The sequence below is a fragment of the Geotrypetes seraphini genome, chromosome 1 (assembly GCF_902459505.1).
Source record: "Geotrypetes seraphini chromosome 1, aGeoSer1.1, whole genome shotgun sequence".
In the NCBI taxonomy this organism is placed as follows: domain Eukaryota; kingdom Metazoa; phylum Chordata; class Amphibia; order Gymnophiona; family Dermophiidae; genus Geotrypetes; species Geotrypetes seraphini.
In genome coordinates, this window is record NC_047084.1 from 521,057,189 (window position 1) to 521,079,229 (window position 22,041).

General features: G+C 40.1%; 1 protein-coding gene across 1 annotated transcript; it reads right to left on the minus strand.

The window, feature by feature from the left end:
- Positions 1 to 423: 423 nt before the first annotated feature.
- Positions 424 to 20,127, minus strand: CTXN3 (cortexin 3). Its single transcript, XM_033928972.1, has 2 exons — positions 19,976 to 20,127; positions 424 to 1,072 (listed from the first exon to the last, which is right to left on the minus strand). The coding sequence occupies exons 1-2, from the start codon at positions 20,004 to 20,006 to the stop codon at positions 744 to 746; spliced, it is 360 nt and encodes a 119-aa protein (XP_033784863.1). The 5' UTR covers positions 20,007 to 20,127; the 3' UTR covers positions 424 to 743.
- Between the last annotated feature and the right edge of the window lie 1,914 nt (positions 20,128 to 22,041).

Consider the following 22,041-nt stretch of genomic DNA (forward strand, 5'->3'; position numbering starts at 1 on the left):
GTATGCCAAATCCACGCTAAAATGCTTAGCGCGCCTTTTAAAAAGAGGGCCATAGCTGACATGTTTTTAAACCTATAATTTATTAAGTGTAAATTCTAAATCTCGTGTTTGTTAGATCTGATTTTTTTTTTCTGAGCAACCAAAAAAAATGGATCAAGTTTGGAAACAATTACAAAAAAAAGACCCTCAATTTTATATAGAAACATGATGGCAGATAAAGGCCAAATGGCCCATCTAATCTGCCCGTCCGCAGTAACCATTATCTCTTTCTCTCTCTGAGAGTTCCTATGTGCCTATCCCAGGCCCTCTTGAGTTCAGACACAGTTTCTGTCTCCACCACCTCTTCTGGGAGACTGTTCCACGCATCTACCACCCTTTCTGTAAAAAAAAGTATTTCCTTAGAGAAAGGGTGGTAGATGTGTGGAGACAGAGACTGTATCTGAATTCAAGAGGGCCTGGGATAGGCATGTAGGATCTCTCGGAGAGAGAAAAAGATAATGGTTACCCTTAGGCAAGATTTAACTTATAGACAAAAAAGTAAGTGAAACTGTGGAGCTAGAGGATCAGGAGCAACTGAGAATAGGGGCTGGATGCGAGAGCAGGGTAACTGACTGTTGTCTGCTTTGCTCCAGGATTACGCCCTCCCCTCCACTTCTTTCCAGGCTGCTCTGGAGTCTGAAAAGAAGTACTGCGCTTATATTGCAGGCAGCTCTCCTAAAAAATTAAGTTCCGTCTTTAGGCCATTAAGCCAAGGCATAATCAAACTGCCCCTTTTCTAGCCCTTCAAGTCCATCGGCCCATGTGGAGGTTGGCATGCTCCTGTAAGGATCTAGAAGAATCCTGAAGCACCTGATGACGAGAATGCCCAAAACAACGAACAAGATGATCACAAAGATAAATGTTATTTTTTGTTCCACTGTCATGCTGGAATCAGAGTTGTCCCTTGATACCAAAAAGTTGGTGGTAAAAGGCTCCCCATCCATCATACAAGAAAACTGAAAGGAATACAAACAAAATTTTCTTTTCCTCATCATCTGTTGGTTGCAATCATTATTCAGTTGAACTTCGATACCTATAGGGGGGTGAGGGTTGGGAGGTAGGAAGAAGGAAATAAAATGTGTTACTCCAAAACAAGAACATTTCAGAGAGTTTGATATACAGTATATTAGCACAGAGCCACATTGTTATTTATTCAATTTTCTTTTTTTTTTTTTTTAGAATTCTTTATTCATTTTCACAAATTACATTAAGTGTTAATATTTTCATTCACAGTAACAATAAATACATCACTTATAAACAATCATTGGTATATTACATATATTCTTATCCCTATCCCTCGCCCATCCCCCCAACCATATACTCCATTTTTGTATGATATATGTAATAATAAAATACCCCCCTCCCTACCTCATAAACTAATAAACATAAGGGAAATAATTATACTTAATCCTGACAATATTTTGTTAATGGTTTCCACACATCCTGAAATTTCTTAAAATATCCCTTTTGTAACGCAGTAAATCTTTCCATTTTATAGATATGGCATAAAGAATTCCACCAAAAGTTATAATTTAATCTCCTCCAATTTATTCAATTTTCTATACTGTTCTCCCAAGGGAGCTCAGAAATGTTTGCATGGATTTATTCAGGTCCTCGTGCATTTTTCCCTGTCTGTCCTGGTGGGATCACAATCTAATGTACCTGGGGCAATGGGGGAATTAAGTGACTTGCCTAGGGTCACAAGGAGCAGTGTGGGTTTGAACCCACAGCCTCAGGGTGTTGAAGCTGTAGCTTTAATCACTGTGCCATACTCTCCCCTGTGCCAAATCGGTGTGCCAACGTATGATAAGTCAATGGCTGGCATAAGTGAGCAAGCCTTGCTCCTATGGCTTGTCAACACACCCATGACATACCCATGTCTATAGAATAGTGCCCAGTGCTCAATTAACTCTACAAAAAAATGCATATACCCCCAGATTCTATTTATGATGCCCATAATTAAGCACCCAAATTTGGACACACTGCTCAGATGTGCACGCAAATTGGTTAACGAGCTCTTAACCATCAACAATTGGGTGCCAACAATGAATTATTAATATTAATTGGCACTCATAAGAATTTGCATGCAGGGCTCCTGAAGCCCTGCCAACTAAAAGATTCCCAGTGTCTCCCCTCCTTTCCTCCCTCCTTGCAGGCATTCCAGTGCCTCAACTCCACCCCAAACTCCTCCCCCCTGTATAGAAACCACTGACAGAAAAACACAACAGAATCAAAACCATTCTGGGTGCAGTCTCTCTCTATTCATGAATAAAAAATAAGAACACAAATTTTAAATACAAAAATAGGTGAAATTTTAACTTACTGAGAGTCTGAACCTTTACATTTTGTTAAAAGTGTTCCTCTCCCAGCACTTTTGTCAAGTATTTCTGGTCTCCTGTCCACTGCTTGCACCAGCCCTGAGTCTTCCTGCTAACACAACTTCCTATTTCTGCATAACCGGGACCAGGTCAGAAGGAAGGCTCAGAGCCGGTGTGTGCAGTGGGTATGAGTTACTGCTTGCTGCAAGCAAATCAATGAAGGCTTTAAAAGGTTCAGAGGGAGGGAGGGGAAGAGTTGAGAGACACTTGATTGCCTGGGGGTAGGGTTACCAGACATCCGAGAAAACCGGACATGTCCTCTTTTTAGAGGACTGTTCGGGCTCCCGGATAGACTTTCCAAACCCCGGCGAGCTCTGGCTGCATCTGGAGGGCCTCTGAGTATGTTCGGCCAGGGCCTCCAGAAGAGAGGAGGCCTTGTGGGGGCGAGACTGAGGGTGGAACTGGGCGGGGCTGGAGGTAGAACTGTATGGTACTGGAGCAAAATGGGGCAGATCTGGGTCATGTGTCCAGTGTTTCCCAGAGAAAAATATGGTAACTCTACCTGGGGGAGATGGGGGAGAGGAGGGAGTGATGCCAAGGGGGCTGGGATTCTCGTACCCACCCACTTTGGGCTCAAGCCCATCCAAAAATGAGTATCTGGCTATTCTCCTGATATCTGAATGCTGGTCTAGAAGGCATGATGCCTAACTCTAATAATGCGTAACTCAAAAAGGGCATTCTGAAAAGTTGCACAAGTAGCTTCAGTGTGCCTAACTTGGGTTCACCATTTACACCAGGTGCCTAACATAAGTAGAAAATGGCATTTTAAAATGATTAAAATTACATTACATTACAGATTTCTATTCCGCCATTACCTTAAAATCATTAAAAATATATATATATTGGCGCCTACTAACGCCTAAAAAAAATGGCACCTGAATCGTGGCTACAAAGGTGCTTTATGACACCACTGTAGGCATGGCTAATGCCGGAAGTGGCGTTAGGCATCGTAAAGCGTCTCTGTAGCCACGATTCACATTTTAAAGGTCTACATTCCCGGCGCGTACCTTCAACTAAGCTGTGATTCTATAAACAGTGCCGTTGCATAATTGACATGCAATCGACAGCTGTTTAGGCTGCAGCTGCCGGCGCCATATATAGAATCTGTCCATATATAGAATTCTACAAAAGAATCTGGCGCCATATATAGAATTCTATAAAAGGGTGAACGCCCTTCATAGCATTTAGCACCTGGTTTTTTTGGCACCCAGTATGAGGGCCATTTAATGAATCTAGTCCATTATTGGCACCCAAATTTGGACATCAGCTTATAGAATTGCTTTTCATATGTATAAACTGAGAAAATATATTTGCTTCATATGTATGACCCTGACAATGTAAACTGTCAGCCATCCACCTCTGACTCATGTTATTCTCATACGATTTTCAAACGAGACACAGGTCTGATTTCTTGCAGTTTTAAACAGTTAAACAAGGTAGCTCCTTTCTTCAACCAAATACACCTAAAATCCCACCTTTGAAGCTTCTTTTAAATTGTGCCTTTGTTGCTTTTATTATAGAAACATAGAAACATGATGGCAGATTTAAGCCACTTACGCCCAAGAATATATTTCTTGCTGTAAACACAAGAACTATGAAAAAACATCCAGGATGTTCCATAGTCTCAATGAAGAAGTCTGTTTTGGAACCCCTGTCTAAGGGCTCCTTTTACAAAGCCGCGCTAGCGGGATTAACACGCACAACATTTCATCACATGCTAACCCCCCCCCAGTGCTGGCAAAAAACTACCGCCTGCTCAAGAGGAGGCGGTAGCAGCTAGCGCATCCAGCGGTTTAGCGCGTGCTATTACACGTGTTAAACCGCTAGCGTACCTTTGTAAAAGGAGTCCTAAGTTTTTAGATTTATTTTTTTTAAACTTGAAAAAATGGTAATGGTGAAATCTTATTTAGAGAATACCACACATAGGCTTCACCTATTAACATCTATTGGCAGGGTCATGGACCGCTGGTGGTTGGTCACAATGGATGGAACTGCATTCTACACTAAGATCTCACCAAACAGAGCCATGCAATTATTGGAACAGATTTTTCTGAAGTGTAGTATGCATATGTGTATTTCGACCACATTCTTTTTTTTTTTTTCAATAAATTTTATTGTATTTAAAAAGTTAACAAAAGTACATAAAATATATAAGCACATAAAATATAAACAAAGCAATTACAAACCTATAATATATATATACTGAAATATATAGTCAAGCTGATATATAAAGATAAGTTCTCATAAACAGTTACAATATTTATCTAGTGGTGCCCAAGTTTTACAAAAGTGTGCTATTGTACAAGATTTTAAAGCGATAACACTTTCATAGTTATGTATAGGACACACATAGCTCCACCATTCACTAAAGTTGAGTTTAGTGTTATCCTTCCAATTACAAATTATAAGATGAGTGACAGCAGCGAGGAGGATGTTAAAAAAATTTATTTTGATTAGCAGGAATGATATTAAGATTTGAAGAACGCAGGATAAGAGTTTCATAGGTTTTAACCACATTATTAATGGAAATTATTCATTTGGTGTTATTTATGAAATTATTCTGGTTTAATTGGGATTACTATCGTCAAATTCATGGAATTGCCATGGATGCATCTTTAGCACCCTCTTGCCACCCTTTATATGGCGGATTTAGAAGAATAATATCAATAAATCAGATCAATTTCATCATGGACTGCTACAGAGATGTTTTCTTAATATCTTTTTCATTTGAATTTATTCCATGACTGATTTAAATTTTTTTGTTCAATAGCTAAATACATTGCATCCAATTTACAGCCACTTATGATTAAGCATTACATTTCTGGATTTACATATCTTTAAGAAAGGGAATGATTGGAAACCACACCATATCATAAACCAACTGAAAGAAATAGCTTTTTATGTTCTCATAGTTTCCATCGCTACTGATTCTATCAAAGCCTCCATATTAGCCAATACCTGCATCTAAGAAGAATATGCTCCTCCCTAGAGGAATATCAAATTCAAGCTAAAGAGTTAAAAAAATAGATTCCTACAGCAAGGCTATCCGGGACATGTGATTAAATTGGCATATTAATGGGTTAGATATGCCCAATGACATATTACTCTTACAATATTTGGGTAAAGAAGAGAATTCCAGCTTGATATTTGTTCAGAAATATACCCCCTCTCCTCTCAGCTGAATCAGATCATTCTAGAACACTGGTATGTAGTTCCACTGATATATAGTTCAATTGGTACATATCTTTCCAGAATGATCTATGTTTGCATATCAAAGGACAACTAATGTAGGTGAATTAACTGTATGTTCCAGACACCTCAGAAGGGTTCTCATCTTACTTGTGGGCTCTGTCAATGGTGTGCCTTTTCTATGATGGGAGCCAGATGAATACAGGAAAAATTATTTATACACAAGATTTAACAACAAGCGATGCCACTTTTGTAATATATTTAGTTAAGTGCTTTTGTTATAAACTCTATGTGGGACGAACGATTCCGTCTATTAAAACATGTCTCACTGAACATAAATCAAGAGTAAATATTGAAAGTGACATGGCACTTTTAGTTAACCACTGGAAACTAATGGGTCATTCTTTAAAGCAGTGATTCCCAACCCTGTCCTGGAGGAACACCAGGCCAATCGGGTTTTCAGGCTAGCCCTAATGAATATGCATGAGAGAGATTTGCATATGATGGAAGTGATAGGCATGCAAATTTGCTTCATGCATATTCATTAGGGCTAGCCTGAAAACCCAATTGGCCTGGTGTTCCTCCAGGACAGGGTTGGGAATCACTGCTTTAAAGGATATCAAATGGCATATTATTGACACAGAACAGTTAGGGTAGGTGGGTGGAAATTCTGAACTCTTTAATTTAAAGGAACAATGCTGGATTTTTCAATTAAATACTCTGGTTTCAGAAGATTTAAATGAAGAATTGGCCTGGATGTCACCGATATAAGAGATTTCCCCTGAAGAGTGTTTGTTCCATGTATCTGTGATGCCATCATGTTAATCTGCATTTTTTCATAGACGTTGTATTGTATTGTGTTTATCCATTATTTGCATTATACAAAGCGAAGCATAAATGAACAAATGAACAAACATCAAAATATAAAAAAATATAATAAAAACATAAAACAGTTAACAGAGATCATATTCAACATCTACAACATCCTTCCCACAACCACAACACAGATATCTGTTCTTCAGCCGTATTTCATTTTACAGAAAAGGTGGCGTTTCAGCAATCTTTTCAGTGTTGCCTTATGTTAAAGATATTTTTATTGAGCAATCAGAAAAGAAACAGGCAATACAACCAAATACAGAACCAGCTCAGTAGAGTATGAAATAACCCCAAAAGAAATCCCCCCCTCAAACTCCAACCAAAACAACCCCCCCACCACCCCCAAGCCCACCCCTGGGTCCTCCTTCCAAATACATAGGATTCAGTGTTGCCTTATTCTCTTGCTGTCGCATATATTGTGGAAGCCTGTTCCATTCCTCTGGACCTAGGAATATCATTGTTATTATGGCAGGCATGAGAATGAGTGGGCCATTGAATTATGGAATTGTATGTCTCTTTATAATATGACACTTGTTTGAATGTTATGTATGGTTTTGCAGATATTGAGTGGGTGGTACCTTGACCCAGAAGAAGATATTTGAAACATGAATTCATGTCAGGAGAGGTGGCTATAACAATAATTGCACTGTGAAAAGATAAGATATTGTAACCAAGAACTCTTAATGCCTTACCATGTACGCTTCCTACATGTACTCGATGCCTCTACACTGTGAGCTCCTTTTATCAAGCCACGCTAGCGGGGTTAGCGCATCGGACATTTCATCATGCACTAACCCCCGCGGTAAGCAAAAAAACTAATGCCTGGTCAATGGAGGTGTTAGCGACTAGCGCAGCAGGCGGTTTAACATGAGGTATTCCACGCGTTAAACCCCTACCGCACCTTGATAAAAGGACTCCTGTGTCTATCACTCTTTCTCCCACTCAACTTGTATCTGCTCTCTCCACATGTATTCGACGACTTCATTATAATTATTTTCGCTGATTATCCAGCTCTTCTTGTCGTAAACTGCCTCGAACTACCATGGCTTTGGCAGTATATATGAATAAAATTATTATTGTATTGATGTAAATGATGATTCCTTTGTAAATGTCTGTTTAATGATTTTGGATGTTTTTATTGTAAGCCGCCTAGGGCTTATGCAAATAATAAATATTTTCAATAAATATTAGATTCACAACAAGTAGTGGCAATATATGTGAAAATAGAGGACTGTCTGGGTGCCCAGAGAGATTTCCAAAACCTGGCAGTTCGTCCAGGTTTTGGAAATCTTGAGCTCGAAGACCGCATCTGGAAGCCTTTATGCATGTGTGGCCGTCATCGTGATAATGTCATACGCATGTGCGCATGCATGTGACATCATTGTGTCGATGTCCGTGCATGTGCGAAGGCTTCCAATTGCAGCCTTCGCACTCGGGGAGGTTTGTGTGTGGGCGGGGCTGGGGGAGGAATGGAGGAGAGGCGGAGGCGGAACAGGGCAAGACTGGGGAGTGGAACAGGAAATCTGGCAACCCTAGGATTGATGAAGATTTTGGCTGCAATTTGAGCATGAAATAACCATCTGAGGATCCATAAATAATGTTAAAATTTCATGCAGCTGTAGTAATTGTGAATTGTGTTTGATTTAGTCAGTCTGATATAAGCTATTGTGGGTGTGTTAAGTACGGTCACGGTGTTAGCAGAGAAATCATGATTACAACTTTGTGCAAGCAATGGGCTAAATTCGAACTGTATCAGTATCTTTGAATTGACTTGGGAGAGGAGGAAGCCCGAAATGGTGAGTAAGGAGAGGCACTAATATAATAAGATAAATTTATTCTGAAGCTCTGCACAAACGTTGCTTACACAGATTCATTGAGAGAGATTTATTTTATATATTTATTCAATTTTCTATACCGTTCTCCCAGGGGAGCTCAAAACTTTTTACATGAATTTATTCAGGTATTCGAGCATTTTACCCTGTCTGTCCTGGCAGGCTCACAATCTATCTAATGTACCTGTGGCAATGGGGAGGGGGGGGGGGGATTAAGTGACTTGCCCAGGTCACAAGAAGCAGCATGGGTTTGAGCCAATAACCTCAGGGGGCTGAGGTTGTAGCTTTAACCACTGCGCCACACACTCAAAATGGCTACAGAACATCACAAGAAAAGTTCTGAGAGCCATATACAATAAAGAAGCTCCTGGCCACTTACAACAACCCTCAGGAGGAATTACTGTTAACATTACATTGAATATTTTCTTATGAGACTGAGGTCTGGGGTCTATAATTAAACTCAAACTAAATAGAATGGAACTGAACTCCAACTGCAACCTTATACCTCCATAGTTTTACAAAATGACACCCCACATGTAGGAACATAACTGCTATCCATACAAAAAAAAAAGAGGCTATTTGTATTCTGGAGCCATTTATGTAACAAGACAAAATCCCTCCATTACCAAATACTCTTTAAAGTAAGACAAAACCTTAATTTATTTATTTAAAATTTTCATTTTCTTAACCGCCTATAACTAGGCGTTTTTTTTTATAATTCTTTATTCATTTTCACAAATTACATTGTGTTAATATTTTCATTCACAGTAACATTAAATACATCACTTATAAACTATCATTGGTATGTTACATATATTCTTATCCCTATCCCTCCCTATCTCTCTCCCATCCCCCCCACCCATATACTCCATTATTGTATGATATATGTAATAATAAAATCCCCCCTCCCTACCTCACATACTAATAAACAATAAACACAAGGGAAATAATTTTATTTAATCCTGACAGTATTTTGTTAATGGTTTTATTAAAAAAAAAAAACAACCAATCATATAAAATAAAAAACATACAGCATATATTATACAAACAACAACAGATCTTTCATTTCAGCCATATTTTACAGCACTCGACCGTGTATCAATACAGAAATATTCATAATCCAGGGGGAAACCCCCCTCCCCCCAACATTTATTGAAATGCTTCTACAAATAATGTAGTTTTCAAAAGATTCTTAAACTTCTGAAAATATACACGAGGACTTCATTTCTAGGGGTATAGCATGGAATGCAGTTCCGCCATTTCCTTTCTGACCCTAGAGCATCAGGGGTGTTCTGTTCCAGATACCAGCAGAGAAGAGAGAGGGGGGGGGAACCTGAAGCAGAGAATAGTTACTCTACTCCCAGCTCACCTTTCCCCCAAGCTTTGCAAAAATGAGAAAAAAGAGGGGGTGATCCTGAAGCAGACCCTGCAGAGACAAGGACAAACCTAGTATAAAGAGAATTGATATGGGCACACATTAAAATGTGGTGAGAGGTATTGGAACAGCTTTATTACCTCTGACAACAACATTGGCTCCATAGCAACTGGAGCCAATGTTATTCCAGCTGTTTTTGCCAGTTGCTTGCCGTGTTATTTTTAGCTGGACAATGATCTCCTATTCCAAACCATGAGAAGAAATCTATGATGGTATCCAGCTAGGCCCCTTCTCTGTTTACAGTCTCTGTTCCCCTAGTCCAGGGGTAGGCAATCCCAGTCCTTGAGAGCCGGAGCCAGGTCAGGCTTTCAGGATATCCACAATAAATATGCATGAGATAGATTTGCATCTCAAGGAGGCAGTGCATGCAAATCCATCTCATATATATTCATTGTGGATATCCTGAAAACCTGACCTGGCTCCGGCTCTCGAGGACCGGAATTGCCTACCCCTGCCCTAGTCCCTAAGCTGGCTCCTGCCATGAGCCTCACCTAGTCATTGCCATTGGAATAAATTGCCTGCTCAGTACAGTCACATTTACAGTCACATTCTGCCTAATATCACTAGGCTCCTGAGTAACATTAATGTTAATGTAACATAACAAATCACATTGTGAGAGGGCCTCACCATACAGAGGGTCTAATCCAGGGATCTTAAAGTCCCTCCTTAAGGGCCGCAATCCAGTCAGGTTTTCAGGATTTCCCCAATGAATATGCATGAGATCTATGTGCAAGCATTACTTTCAATGCATATTCATTGGGGAAATCCTGAAAACCCGACTGTATTGCGGCCCTCAAGGAGGGATTTTGGGATCCCTGCTGATCTTATACAGAGTTGAGAGTTAAAACAATCAGATCATGAGGTTTTCCTTCTCTGATTTAAATAAAAGCAGAAAGTGACATTGTTGATTGTTGTAGGGTTCAAGTGTAAAGATCATAAGGTTCTGCCCCTTATGGATCAGCAGAGACTTCTAGTAGTTCTACCATGATAATGGAGTTTTGATCATTTGGTTATCCTGGAGTGGAGGAGTGGCCTAGTGGTTCTATTCCCACTGCAGCTCTTTTTGACTCTGGGCAAGTCACTTAACACTTCATTGCACCAGATACAAAAGTACCCGTCTAAAATATGTAAAGTGCTTTGACTGTAACCACACACAGAAAAAGCGGTATACAAAGTCCCATCCTCTTTGCCCTAATAGTTCTGGAAAAACAAGATGGCCTCTTGACCGTGGTAGGAGGAGACAACTAATGGAGGGAAACTGTAGAGAGATAAATAACTAGCCAATGGGAGTTTCTGTCTGACTCGCCCTTCCCTGGCCATTACACCAGTATACTAAGGTAACAGGGTGCCTGGACCCTGAAGGAATGGGAACGGCAAAGAAGCTTATAATGCTGCTTCACTAGTTACAGGTTATAGTTAGAACAGGGAACCAGTCACCACCACTACCACATCCATCCAGTAAAAAAGAAAGGATGGGACAACAAGCCTGAAGAAATGGGAGGGGACCAGGAAAAAAAAAATCCCACAAGAACAAAAAACAAACAAACTAGTATGTGAGTTCCTGTTGGAGAAGGAACCACTAACAAAAGGTCTTTACACCTTATTACTAAAGCCCAATACTGGCAAAAAATCCTGCATTGTTATACGCATTGAAAATATTTGATATTGCGTTTATATCAAAATTTTAATAAACTTGAAACTTGCAGACAAAATATTTTCTTATAAACAAAAAACTGTACTCAGAATTGAAAAGGGGAACTAACCCCAACTAAATAGATATGAATGTGCTTATAGATCCAATCCTCAAAGAAATGATCATGAAGTCAGAGCACGACTAACCATCTGTGTAAACTCAAATCATAGTACCTTCCATAATAGAGGAACTGGGGTGCAATGAAACATACAACTCAAACAAAAAACCCTCCAGTTGTGCTGTGTTGTTTTGCCAAAAATATTCACTTTATATTAAGTCGAACAGACAAAAGCTGGATAAGGGAAAAGGCCTCAGAAGCCACAAGGTGCACACTTAACACCAGGGCTATGCGTGAGAGCTAGAAAGAGATCTTGACTCCCCCCCATGCTTCAATCATCAGCAAGAAAAACCCTTATTTATGCTACAACAATTGTACTGTATGTACTTAAATAGTTCAGCGTGACTGGTAAAAGCAAAACTGGACTTCTTTATGCTGTTTTGCTGCTATCAATGTAGTCCATTGCTGCTGCTTCAGTCATGGTTTTTTAAAGGGGTGGGAGTGGTGGTAGTTGAGAAGGAGCAGAAATGTAAGAGGGAATGGAGGAAAGTTGAGAAAGAGTTGACAGCAAATGTAAGAACTTCATGTGATGATAGGCAGAGCTAGGAGGGACTGACTTGAGCAGTCAGTGATTAAAGGTTCATGATAGAGTGAAACTCTACTGTAAAACTAGCATAGAAAAAATTGATATGTAATAAGCATGCAAATTAATGCTGCATTAAAACTGTAGCACATTCGCCCAACTTCCCTGGTTTTCAGCCCATTACTATAGAGCTGCCAAGTTACCCAGTTCCAAGAGGGAGATTTTAGGCCAGTCCTGGATTCCTACCAGACTCATCTGATGACCTGCGGTACTGCTTTCAATGAGTCAAACCAGGGACTATAAATCTCATACTGCTTTAGGATGTTGGATTAAAACCAGAACTGACCAAAAGGTCTCCCTTCTGGAACTGGGTAATTTAGCAGCTCTGTCAGGTGTTCTGCAGTTTCAGAGATGCTAAGTTACCCAGTAGCAAGCTAGGGATTTTTGGAAAGTGCTGGTTTTGAACTAACATCCCAAAGCAGTGTGGTATTTGTAGTCCAGGATTCTACCCATTGAAATCAGTGCTGCAGATCCCATCCTGGTGCATTTTGGGATTTGATTTATTGATTTTGCATACCACTTTTGACAATACTAAAGTGGATTAAAATGGAATGCACAACTGGGGATGATCCAAAGCAAACTTTGTTGACCAAGACATTAGTCTGTACACTAACGTCTTGGTCAATAAAGTTTGCTTTGGATCATCCCCAGTTGTGTGTTGGACATCTTTTCCTCATGACTCCTATATTTGTATTGCTCTCCCCATCATCGAGGCCATTTGGGCTCCTCTCTTCAGTGCAATTAAAATGCAATGGTCATAATTCCAGGACTGTCCCATAATCTCCAGCCAGAAACTGGGTAACCTGACATCTCTGCAGTTTTGTCAGTTTACCGATAACAAGGTGGCATCTCAGACTTCACTGTACAATGAGGGTATCTAATTATTGAGTTTCTCTCCAATCACAGTTTTATTAGCAGTCATCAGGGAAAAATATCTACTCTCTATTCTGGGATCTGGTGCCATCGCCACTTTACATAGGATTTTAGCTGGTTTAGTGAGATTCTGGTGCATATATACCTATACGAGATGGAGAAACTGGATTTTCAGAGTAATAGAACCTAAATGATGGAAGGAATTATCAATGGAACGGAGAGAACACTCTATAACAGGGGTAGGGAACTTCGGTCCTCAAGAGCCATATTCCAGTCGGGTTTTCAGGATTTCCGCAATGAATATGCATGAGATCTATTTGCATGCACTGCTTTCAATGCATATTCATTGAGGAAATCCTGAAAACCCAACTGGAATATGGCTTTCGATGACCGGAGTTCCCTACCCCTGCTCTATAATATCCTTTAAAAAGAAATTTAAACCTTTGCCGTTTATTCAGGTCCCTGCTTGTCTTAATTAAATGTTCTTTTTATATTGTTTTATTTATAATTATGAAGGGTGATGCTGGGGGGGGCAGTTCACCCCGAACACCGACTTGGTGGTAATGCCAGCAACCATCCTCCTCTCTGCGCCCTGCTCCTTTCCTGCCTCCCCGTTACCAAACACACGCACCCCCTTCCCTTCCTCAGTACCTCTAATGTTTCCAGTTGGCAGTAGAGGACAATGGTACAGTTAAGAGCAGTGGCATAGCATGACTGAGAGGCGCCCACCACCCCTATCTGCTCTTTCCCCACCCCCTCCTGTGATACGCACCACCTTCCCTTCCCCCATACCTCTTTAACATTCCCAGAGCGAGCAGCAACCCCAGCCTACTGCTTGCACCAGCAACGGTTCTTCCTCCGACATCACTTCCTGAACCCGTGCCTAAGAAGTGACTTCAGAGGAAGAGCCAAGGTTGGTGCGAGCAGCAGGTTGGGGTTGCTGCTCGCTCTGGGAATGTTAAAGAGGTATGGGGGAAGGGAAGGTGGTGCGCATCACAGGAGGGGGTGGGGAAAGAGCAGATAGGGGTGGTGGGCGCCACGCCCTGGGCGCCTCTCAGTCTTGCTAAGCCACTGTTCTTAACTGTACCATTCTCCTCTACTGCCAACTCCAGACACCATCTCTTCTATCTTGCTGCGTCATTTGCCTAGAACAGACTGAATAAGTGTGTCAAGCTCCATCTCTGGCAGTATTCAAATCTAGGCTAAAAGCCCACTTTTTCAAGGCTGATATACTCGTTGAAAAAATACGACCACATCACCACTGCATTCCAAGACTCACACTTGCTCCCTATGCAAGCACGCATTCTCTACAAATTCTACTGCACGCTATTCAAAGCCCTCAATGGTGATGGACCAACCTATTTAAACAATCGCCTAACCAGGCACCCTTTACTCACCTCCCAATCAAAGGAATACAGTGTAAGAAAATGTATGACGGCCTACTAGTCACCCAAGCAGCGAAACTAGACCACCACCTCTCCAACCTGCTGATCACAATGCCCAATTACAAAACCTTCAGAAGAGAATTAAAAACCAAGCTATTCAGGAAATATACCGCCGGACCCTAGCGCTTCTTCTAATCATCTATCTTTTAACTTTACTGGGTATGCCTAGACCAATTCTTTTGTAATCCGCCTAGAACCAAAAGGTATTGGTGAAATAGAAGACAATAATATAATGTAACTCCTGTGTCTCTCAATTGTAAAGTACCTTTGTCTTTTTTATCATTCCCTATGTGAAAAATTCCCTAATCCTTATTTGTCCTGTTTGTTTGTTTGATTAGATTGTAAGCTCTATTGAGCAGGGATTGTCTCTTCCATGTCTAATGTGCAGTGCTGCATACATCTGGCAGTGCTATAGAAACGATAAGTAGTAGTAGTTGTATATTGACACTAAGCAAGATTGTAAAAAGGGCACACATCCTTTATAGAATTATTCTTAGTGCCAATTCCGATGCCCTAAATTTGGGTGCCAGATTTACGCCTGATGTAAATCAGTGTCTCACAAACTTTGTCAAGCTGCAGCACACTAGACATGTTGGCCGTGGCTCAAGGCATCCAGAAGTGCGCAGACATTGATGCGATGATGTCACGCACATGCGTGACATCAACACGTCACAGTCTACACATGCACGAAGGCCATTTAACGGGGCCCTGATATGCCAATGGAGGGGGGGAGGGGAGCTGGAAGGGAAAATGCAAGGAGAGGAGAGGCGCTGGTGCCGGCTGACCGCCTACAGGATGTGCCTTTCCTCGGCATCTCCTTGCACACCTGGAATCTCCATGGAGCCATGAGATTGCACCTGACCCATTAGTGAACGAACCTGGGGTGAGGAAGCTCCCAAGGGAACAGTCCCTGAGCCATGATCTGAAGTGCAGGCTGTCCAGAGAGTGCACTGACAAGCAGCCGACCCCCTAGAAGCAGACTTTTTGAAAAAGTCTGTGATCTCCCGCAGCCAGCGCTGTCCCCACGGAGAACCTCTGCAGTGCACGGGTGAAATCTGCAAATGAAAAATACTGAATTTAAAGAAAATAAACACGAGCAGAGAAGACAAGCTCCTACAGTCTGGCTTGTAGGAAAGAAACTAATTACTGAGGGGACAATCCTGAGGTAAGAGGGGAGGGGCTCAAGTCTGAATAATGAGGCTTCCTACAAGCTCTGGTGAGTAAGGGAAAATAACCCACTAGTCCAGGAATAGAGTGAGATTGTACAAGAATGCATGGTTAATGCAGAAGGATTTAGCACCTCCTAAATAGAAGGTGGTAACTGCTTCCACATTAATTTTTTGCAGGTGCCACATGTTAATGGGAACGTGAGCACATGACCTGCAAATATAAAACCAAGAAAATGTCCCGTTTAATGCCACGATAAAGCTGGACTTACATATGGGAAAGTCCTGCATTAGAATATGCTAAGCCCAGATTTTATTGCATCATAGTTAAAGAGCCCCTATGCTTTTGAAGTTATTATATATATATTAAAAAATAAAATAAAATGGGGGGAGGGGAGGATAGAAATCAAAGTTCTATTGAAGAGAGAAAATTGTTGATGATAATCGATTGACACTTTTTACACAAATGTATGGCCTATGTGATTGATGCTCACTCTAATGATGATATGGTTTATTGTTTATAATTTATTTAGTTGATAGCTCCCCTTTAACAAGGTGGGTTACAATACCATATTCACAGTAAGCATTGCGAACAGCCATAAGACACACATGTATAAATTTCATCAACATATCACACAATTTACCCAGTAGTTTTGGGTGGAATTCATTGTGCCATATTTTTAAAATGGAGAAAATATTAGCTATCCAACAAGGAAGTTATAAAAAGTTTATGGAGGTCTGGGAGCCATTAACAAATTTTTGTAAGGAATGATTATAATTGATTAGTTAATAATTTATTTCTCTCCTTTTGTTTATTGAAGTATAAGGGGGAGGGGGGATAATTTTATAAAATTATATGATTATATTGGAAGAAGGATGGGAGGGTGAAGTTATAGTTTGATTTTACCAATTGTATGATTAATAAGTATTATTACAGTGTATGTGTATATGATTGTATAATGAATCACTTGTTGAAAGTTTAAAAATGAATAAAGAAATATTTTATAAAAAAAGAAAATGCTCCCACTCCCCATTTACCGCCCTTTTTTATTAATTTTACTTCGATGTTTTCTTCGATGTTACTTTCCTTCTGTTTCATGTACATTATGTCGAATTCGTCTAGTATTTTTTAATATTTGATAAAATATTGCTTTTATTTACCTATTTTAATTGTCCCTTACAATCTTTTTACATTGTATACCGTCTAGACATTTCATTTGATAGAAGGTATATCAAAAATAAAGAAACTTGAAACTTTCATTTTGCAAAAAAAGATGTCACTTCAAAAGCCTCTTAAAAACAGTCACATCTTTTTGCTTTCTAATATACAATGGAATAGCAATCCACACTTCTGGAACGAAGCCAGATGGCTTATGTTTGAACATAGAAAGATAAAAACATGATGGCAGATGAAGGCCAAATGGCCCATCCAGTCTGCCCATCCATAGCATCCACTATCTCTTCCTCTCCCTAAGAGATCCCACATGCTGGACCCTTGCTTTCTTGAATTCAGACAGTCTTTGTCTCCACCGCCTCTACTGGGAGACTATTCCTCGCATCTGCCACCCTTTCTGTTAGGCTGGGTATGTCCTTTAAAGTTAAACGTCAGTTTAGCGCTCCGGGCCACAGTAGAAACCTCCACCATATCTTCAAGTTTCAAGTTTATTAGGATTTTATATACCGCCTATCAAGGTTATCTAAGCGGTTTTACAATCAGGTACTCAAGCATTTTCCCTCTCTGTCCCGGTGGGCTCACAATCTAGCTAATGTACCTGGGGCTATGGAGGACTGAGTGACTTGCCCAGGGTCACAAGGAGTAGCGCGGGGTTTGAACCCACAACCCCAGGGTGCTGAGGCTGTAGATCCAACCACTGCACCACACACTCTTAGTAAAAGATGTGTGTGGGGGGAAGGGGGGTTAGTTTACATCAGGGGTGTCCAATGTCGGTCCTCGAGGGCCGCAATCCAGTCGGGTTTTCAGGATTTCCCCAATGAATATGCATGAGATCTATTAGCATACAATGAAAGCAGTGCATGCAAATAGACCTCATGTATATTCATTGGGGAAATCCTGAAAACCCGACTGGATTGCGGCCCTCGAGGACCGACATTGGACACCCCTGATTTACATAGATAAATATAGATAGAAAGTCTTGTTATTTGGCAAAATAACCTGGGTGGAGTATATATTATTTTTCATCTTTTAATTGGCCACAACGATTTCATATTAAGTTTTTGGTGTCTATATCACCATTACCTATATCACCCCTTACTTTCTTCACAAATTCTTTCCAGAGCTATTGTATCTGACACATTTTGCAGAATGAAAGAAAAATATTTTACATGTTCATCGAATTCCTTTCTATTTTGATTGATTTGTTTGGCTTTTCAGAAACAGTCCACCTAAACCCAGCAGTGCACTTGTATAGCCTAAACAGCAAAGATTTTTTAAATGCACCTTGTACTAGGAATGTCCAGACTTGGAATATTAATGAACCTTCAACTCATTTTGAATCTGGCCAAATTGGTTTCTAAAAATCCAAACCTATTAGGATTGGTTCCTTGTGTATGCAGCTATTGAAACATTCAGATATGGGCTCTGGCTACTGTAAACATGCAATGTCCTTCTGAATATTCCCATGTGGAGCAGTCAAATAAGGACATTTAAACTAAGCAGGAAATGGGTAGTTTATCTGAACTGAACTGATCTGCAGACTGTTGAGAATCAGTTCTGAGTATGAGCAGGTGTTCCAGGTTGGATGTCAGATTTATTCCACACAATATTTCTTTTGGATTCTTTTGGGACATAGAAAACGGAAGGAAGTGGGCAAGTAACTAGACTTGTATTGAACCTGTGTCAACAAGTGAATAAGAGCCAAGTTTGCATTGTAATGAATCTAATCTTGCATTTACAAAGTATTTATAAAAACAACCAACTGAAGCCACTCTAGTTCCCTTGCTTAATATACACTAGTTTCTTAGCAAATGAAGTAAAATGCATACAATATTATAAAATTTTCCTAGATATATACGGTATATATATAGTGCTCCCCCGGTCATTCGTGGTCGGCAATTCGCAGTCCCGGTCATTCACAGTATTTTCCGACCGCGAATTACCGGGCAGGAGAGGGCAGCCGGAGAGGCAGGAGAGAGAAGCCAGAGCGCCGGCGAGTGAAGGAAATTACTCGCGGTATGCTCCGACCACCTCTTCCTGCACTAAAGTTGGGCCTCACCAATCAGGAGCTGCGTGTCAAAGTAGATCCTGATTGGTGAGGCCCGACTTTAGTGCAGGAAGAGGCGGTCGGAGTATACCGCGAGTGATTTCCTTCACAAGCCGGCGCTCCAGCTGCTCTGCCTCTCCGGCTGCCCTCTCCTGTCTCCCCCGCTAAAAACCGTATTCGCGGTTTTTCAAGATTTGCGAGGGTTCCTGGAATGGAACCCCCTTGAATATCAGGGGAGTACTGTATATATATATATATATATATATATATATATATATATATATATATATATATATATATTTTTTTTTTTTTTTTTTTTTTCCTTTCACTGTAGACCACAGCACTTTAGCGGCACAATTCATTTCCTGCAAACAAAAATTTAAATAAAACAACTTTCTGACTGAAATAAAAAGTCCACAATTTCTCCTTAATGTTACCATAGTTTTTCCTCGTGAAACAATGACGGCTGAAGACAAGGTTTGCATCTTTAATCATTCATTATCCTATGATCTTTCCCCATCCCCTGTTTGTGGCTTGTTTTATATATATATATTTTTTTTAATATCTGTATTCGTTTTAAAGCTAACAATAAGTGCAATATATTATACAAACATTTTACACTTTAAACAGCACTTAAATTCTATCAAATTATATTTCATAACAAATACAAGTTTCTTCCCCCCCCCCTTTTATACACACAAAAATTGCAATCAACAATAAATTAAATTAAAGGTATTTATGGCTTGTTTTGTCTAATATTATTTCTAACAAGCTGGCTCAGGATTTTCTTCCCACTAGTTGAAGCTAGCAAGGCATAGTTTCAGTTCTTTTTTTTTTTTTTCATGTTATACTGTGAATGATTTTAAAATAGCCATTAACCCGTGTGTATCATTAAAAAATATCCAACTGATGTTATAACCAGAACTGCCCTTTGGATTACTATCTGCCTCCTGACATGAGATCGAGGTTGCAATGTAACTAAACTCCTAAGATCAATACATCTAATTTTTTTTTTTTTTTACAAATGAAACTGTCAAAATGTTTCATCCCGCCAATTTTTATCATCCCCGTGAGCTATGCATGCACCTAATGAAGTTTGTAGAGCACAAATATAGGAACGCAAGTACCTCGATTCAGATAAGAAGAAACTTGAGCCATGATCTGATGTTGCAGATTGCGATGGTTAGCTTTTCCTTCTCATCCACTGACATCCTTCCACACCCTGCGTCTACACACTATAAAGGCAAGCGGTACGAAATGATAGATCCGAGAGACTGTGCACTCTCCTTTAGCAGCACAGCACGTTAGACTGGAAAAAACAACTTTACGTCCAGCCTCCGATTTGTACGTGAGGAGTAATTAGCAGACGGCACTGCAGGTCCTTGGAAGGGAGACAATTTTCTGTTCTGCTTCGGCAACTCTTCTGCAGATGCTGCTCTGTGGAGGGGAAACCAGTACTTATCTCGTGGTCGTAGAAGAGCACAGGAGTCAGAGCACACAAACCTCTTCATACTCCAAACACTGGTTCTTTTCCATGTATTGACAGCTGTCACGACAATTAGTACCTATTATCCTGCCTCCAGGCTGATAAAGCTATGTGAATTTCAGCAGACCCCCCCAGAGTTCTCCCAGATCTGGTTATATGGGGCTGCCACAATTCCAAAAAGATTCGTTCCAATAAAAGAAGCATCCACCTACCCATTTGTTTAGGGAAAACCCCTCAAACAGTACTAGCAGTAATTACTTGAAGGCTTTTCTTTTTAAAGACGCATATGGTGTATAATAGTCCTTTTAAGGACGGTAATGGAAATCTGTTCCTTGCCATCTTTTAAACATTTTAGCTTGTTTTACGTTATTCTATACTTTTTATACTTCGTTCCCCTTCCTTTTGTCTTGATCCCTCTTCCCCTCTCTTTGTCTTCATACAAATTGTATTTCTGCCCTTCTCCATCTTGTATCGATAAGTTAATGTTTGTCAGTGCGTTTGATTGTTTGTAGCGTTGTTTGTAATGTACGTTCTTATTATACTTTGTTTTTATATTATGTAAAACCACTTTGAATTTTTAATAAGGCGGTAGATCAAATTTTTAAATAAACCTGAAACCTGAATACCCATTATGGCCTCAGATCAGGAAGGGGTAGATCCAAGAAAGAGTAGATCCAGGAAGGGGTAGATCCAAGAAAGTCTGCCTAAAATTAAGTGTGAAAAATATGGATGCTAAGTACCAGTGCCATAACTGCAGTCATGTGTGAATAAGTGTTGGCATGTGTGTGCCTAACTTTAGGTGCGAGCCTGTTGAAGGCTGGTATAAAAGGTTGCACCTAGGGTTACCATATGTCCGGATTGCCCTGGACTTGTCCTTCTTTTCGAGGACACGTCCGTGGGTCAGGGCGGCTTTTCAAAACCCGGCACTATGTCCGGGTTTTTGAAAAGCTTCCCGTCAAAATCGCATCGGGAAGGGGCGTCCACGCATGGGCAGATGTGACGCGGTGACGTCAAGAAAGGACCTTCATGTATCAAGCATTGGAATGGTTTGGTATAGGGTCAGGATTTATATAAATGATTCAAACATTGTATAGCTCCCCTGTTGCTAGATTAGATATTAATAATAATTTTTCAGAGTGTTTTAGTCTGCAAAGAGGGGTTAGACAAGGTTGTCCCTTGTCTCCTTTGCTTTTTGATATTGTATTAGAATCCTAGTTATTAACTATTCAGCAAGCAAAGGAGATACAGGGTATTCCTTATTCAGATCGGGAATATAGAGTCTCTGCTTATGCAGATGATATTTTGCTTTATTTGAGAAATCCTGAAACAACCATTCCATGCTTGCTTGAATTGATAGAAAATTTGGAAAATTTTCAGGATATAAAATAAATTGGAGCAAATCAGAAGTTCTTCCATTCAACGTACATTGTACAAAAGGTTTATTTGACTCGTTTTCCTTTCTCTGGAAGGAAGAGGGAATAAAATATGTAGGTATCTGGATAAAAAATACGCTGGAAGAAACAATGAAAATGAATGAAAAATGTCTATTACAGAAGGTTACAGAATTATATGAGCAATGGAATCCTTTACATCTGCCTTGGTTGGGAAGAGTCCAAACTATTAAAATGATAATTTCCCTTGTGGTTTGTTACCAAATGGGTATGATACCAGTTTTTTTTCAGGGGTCCTTCTATAAAAAGTTAAATT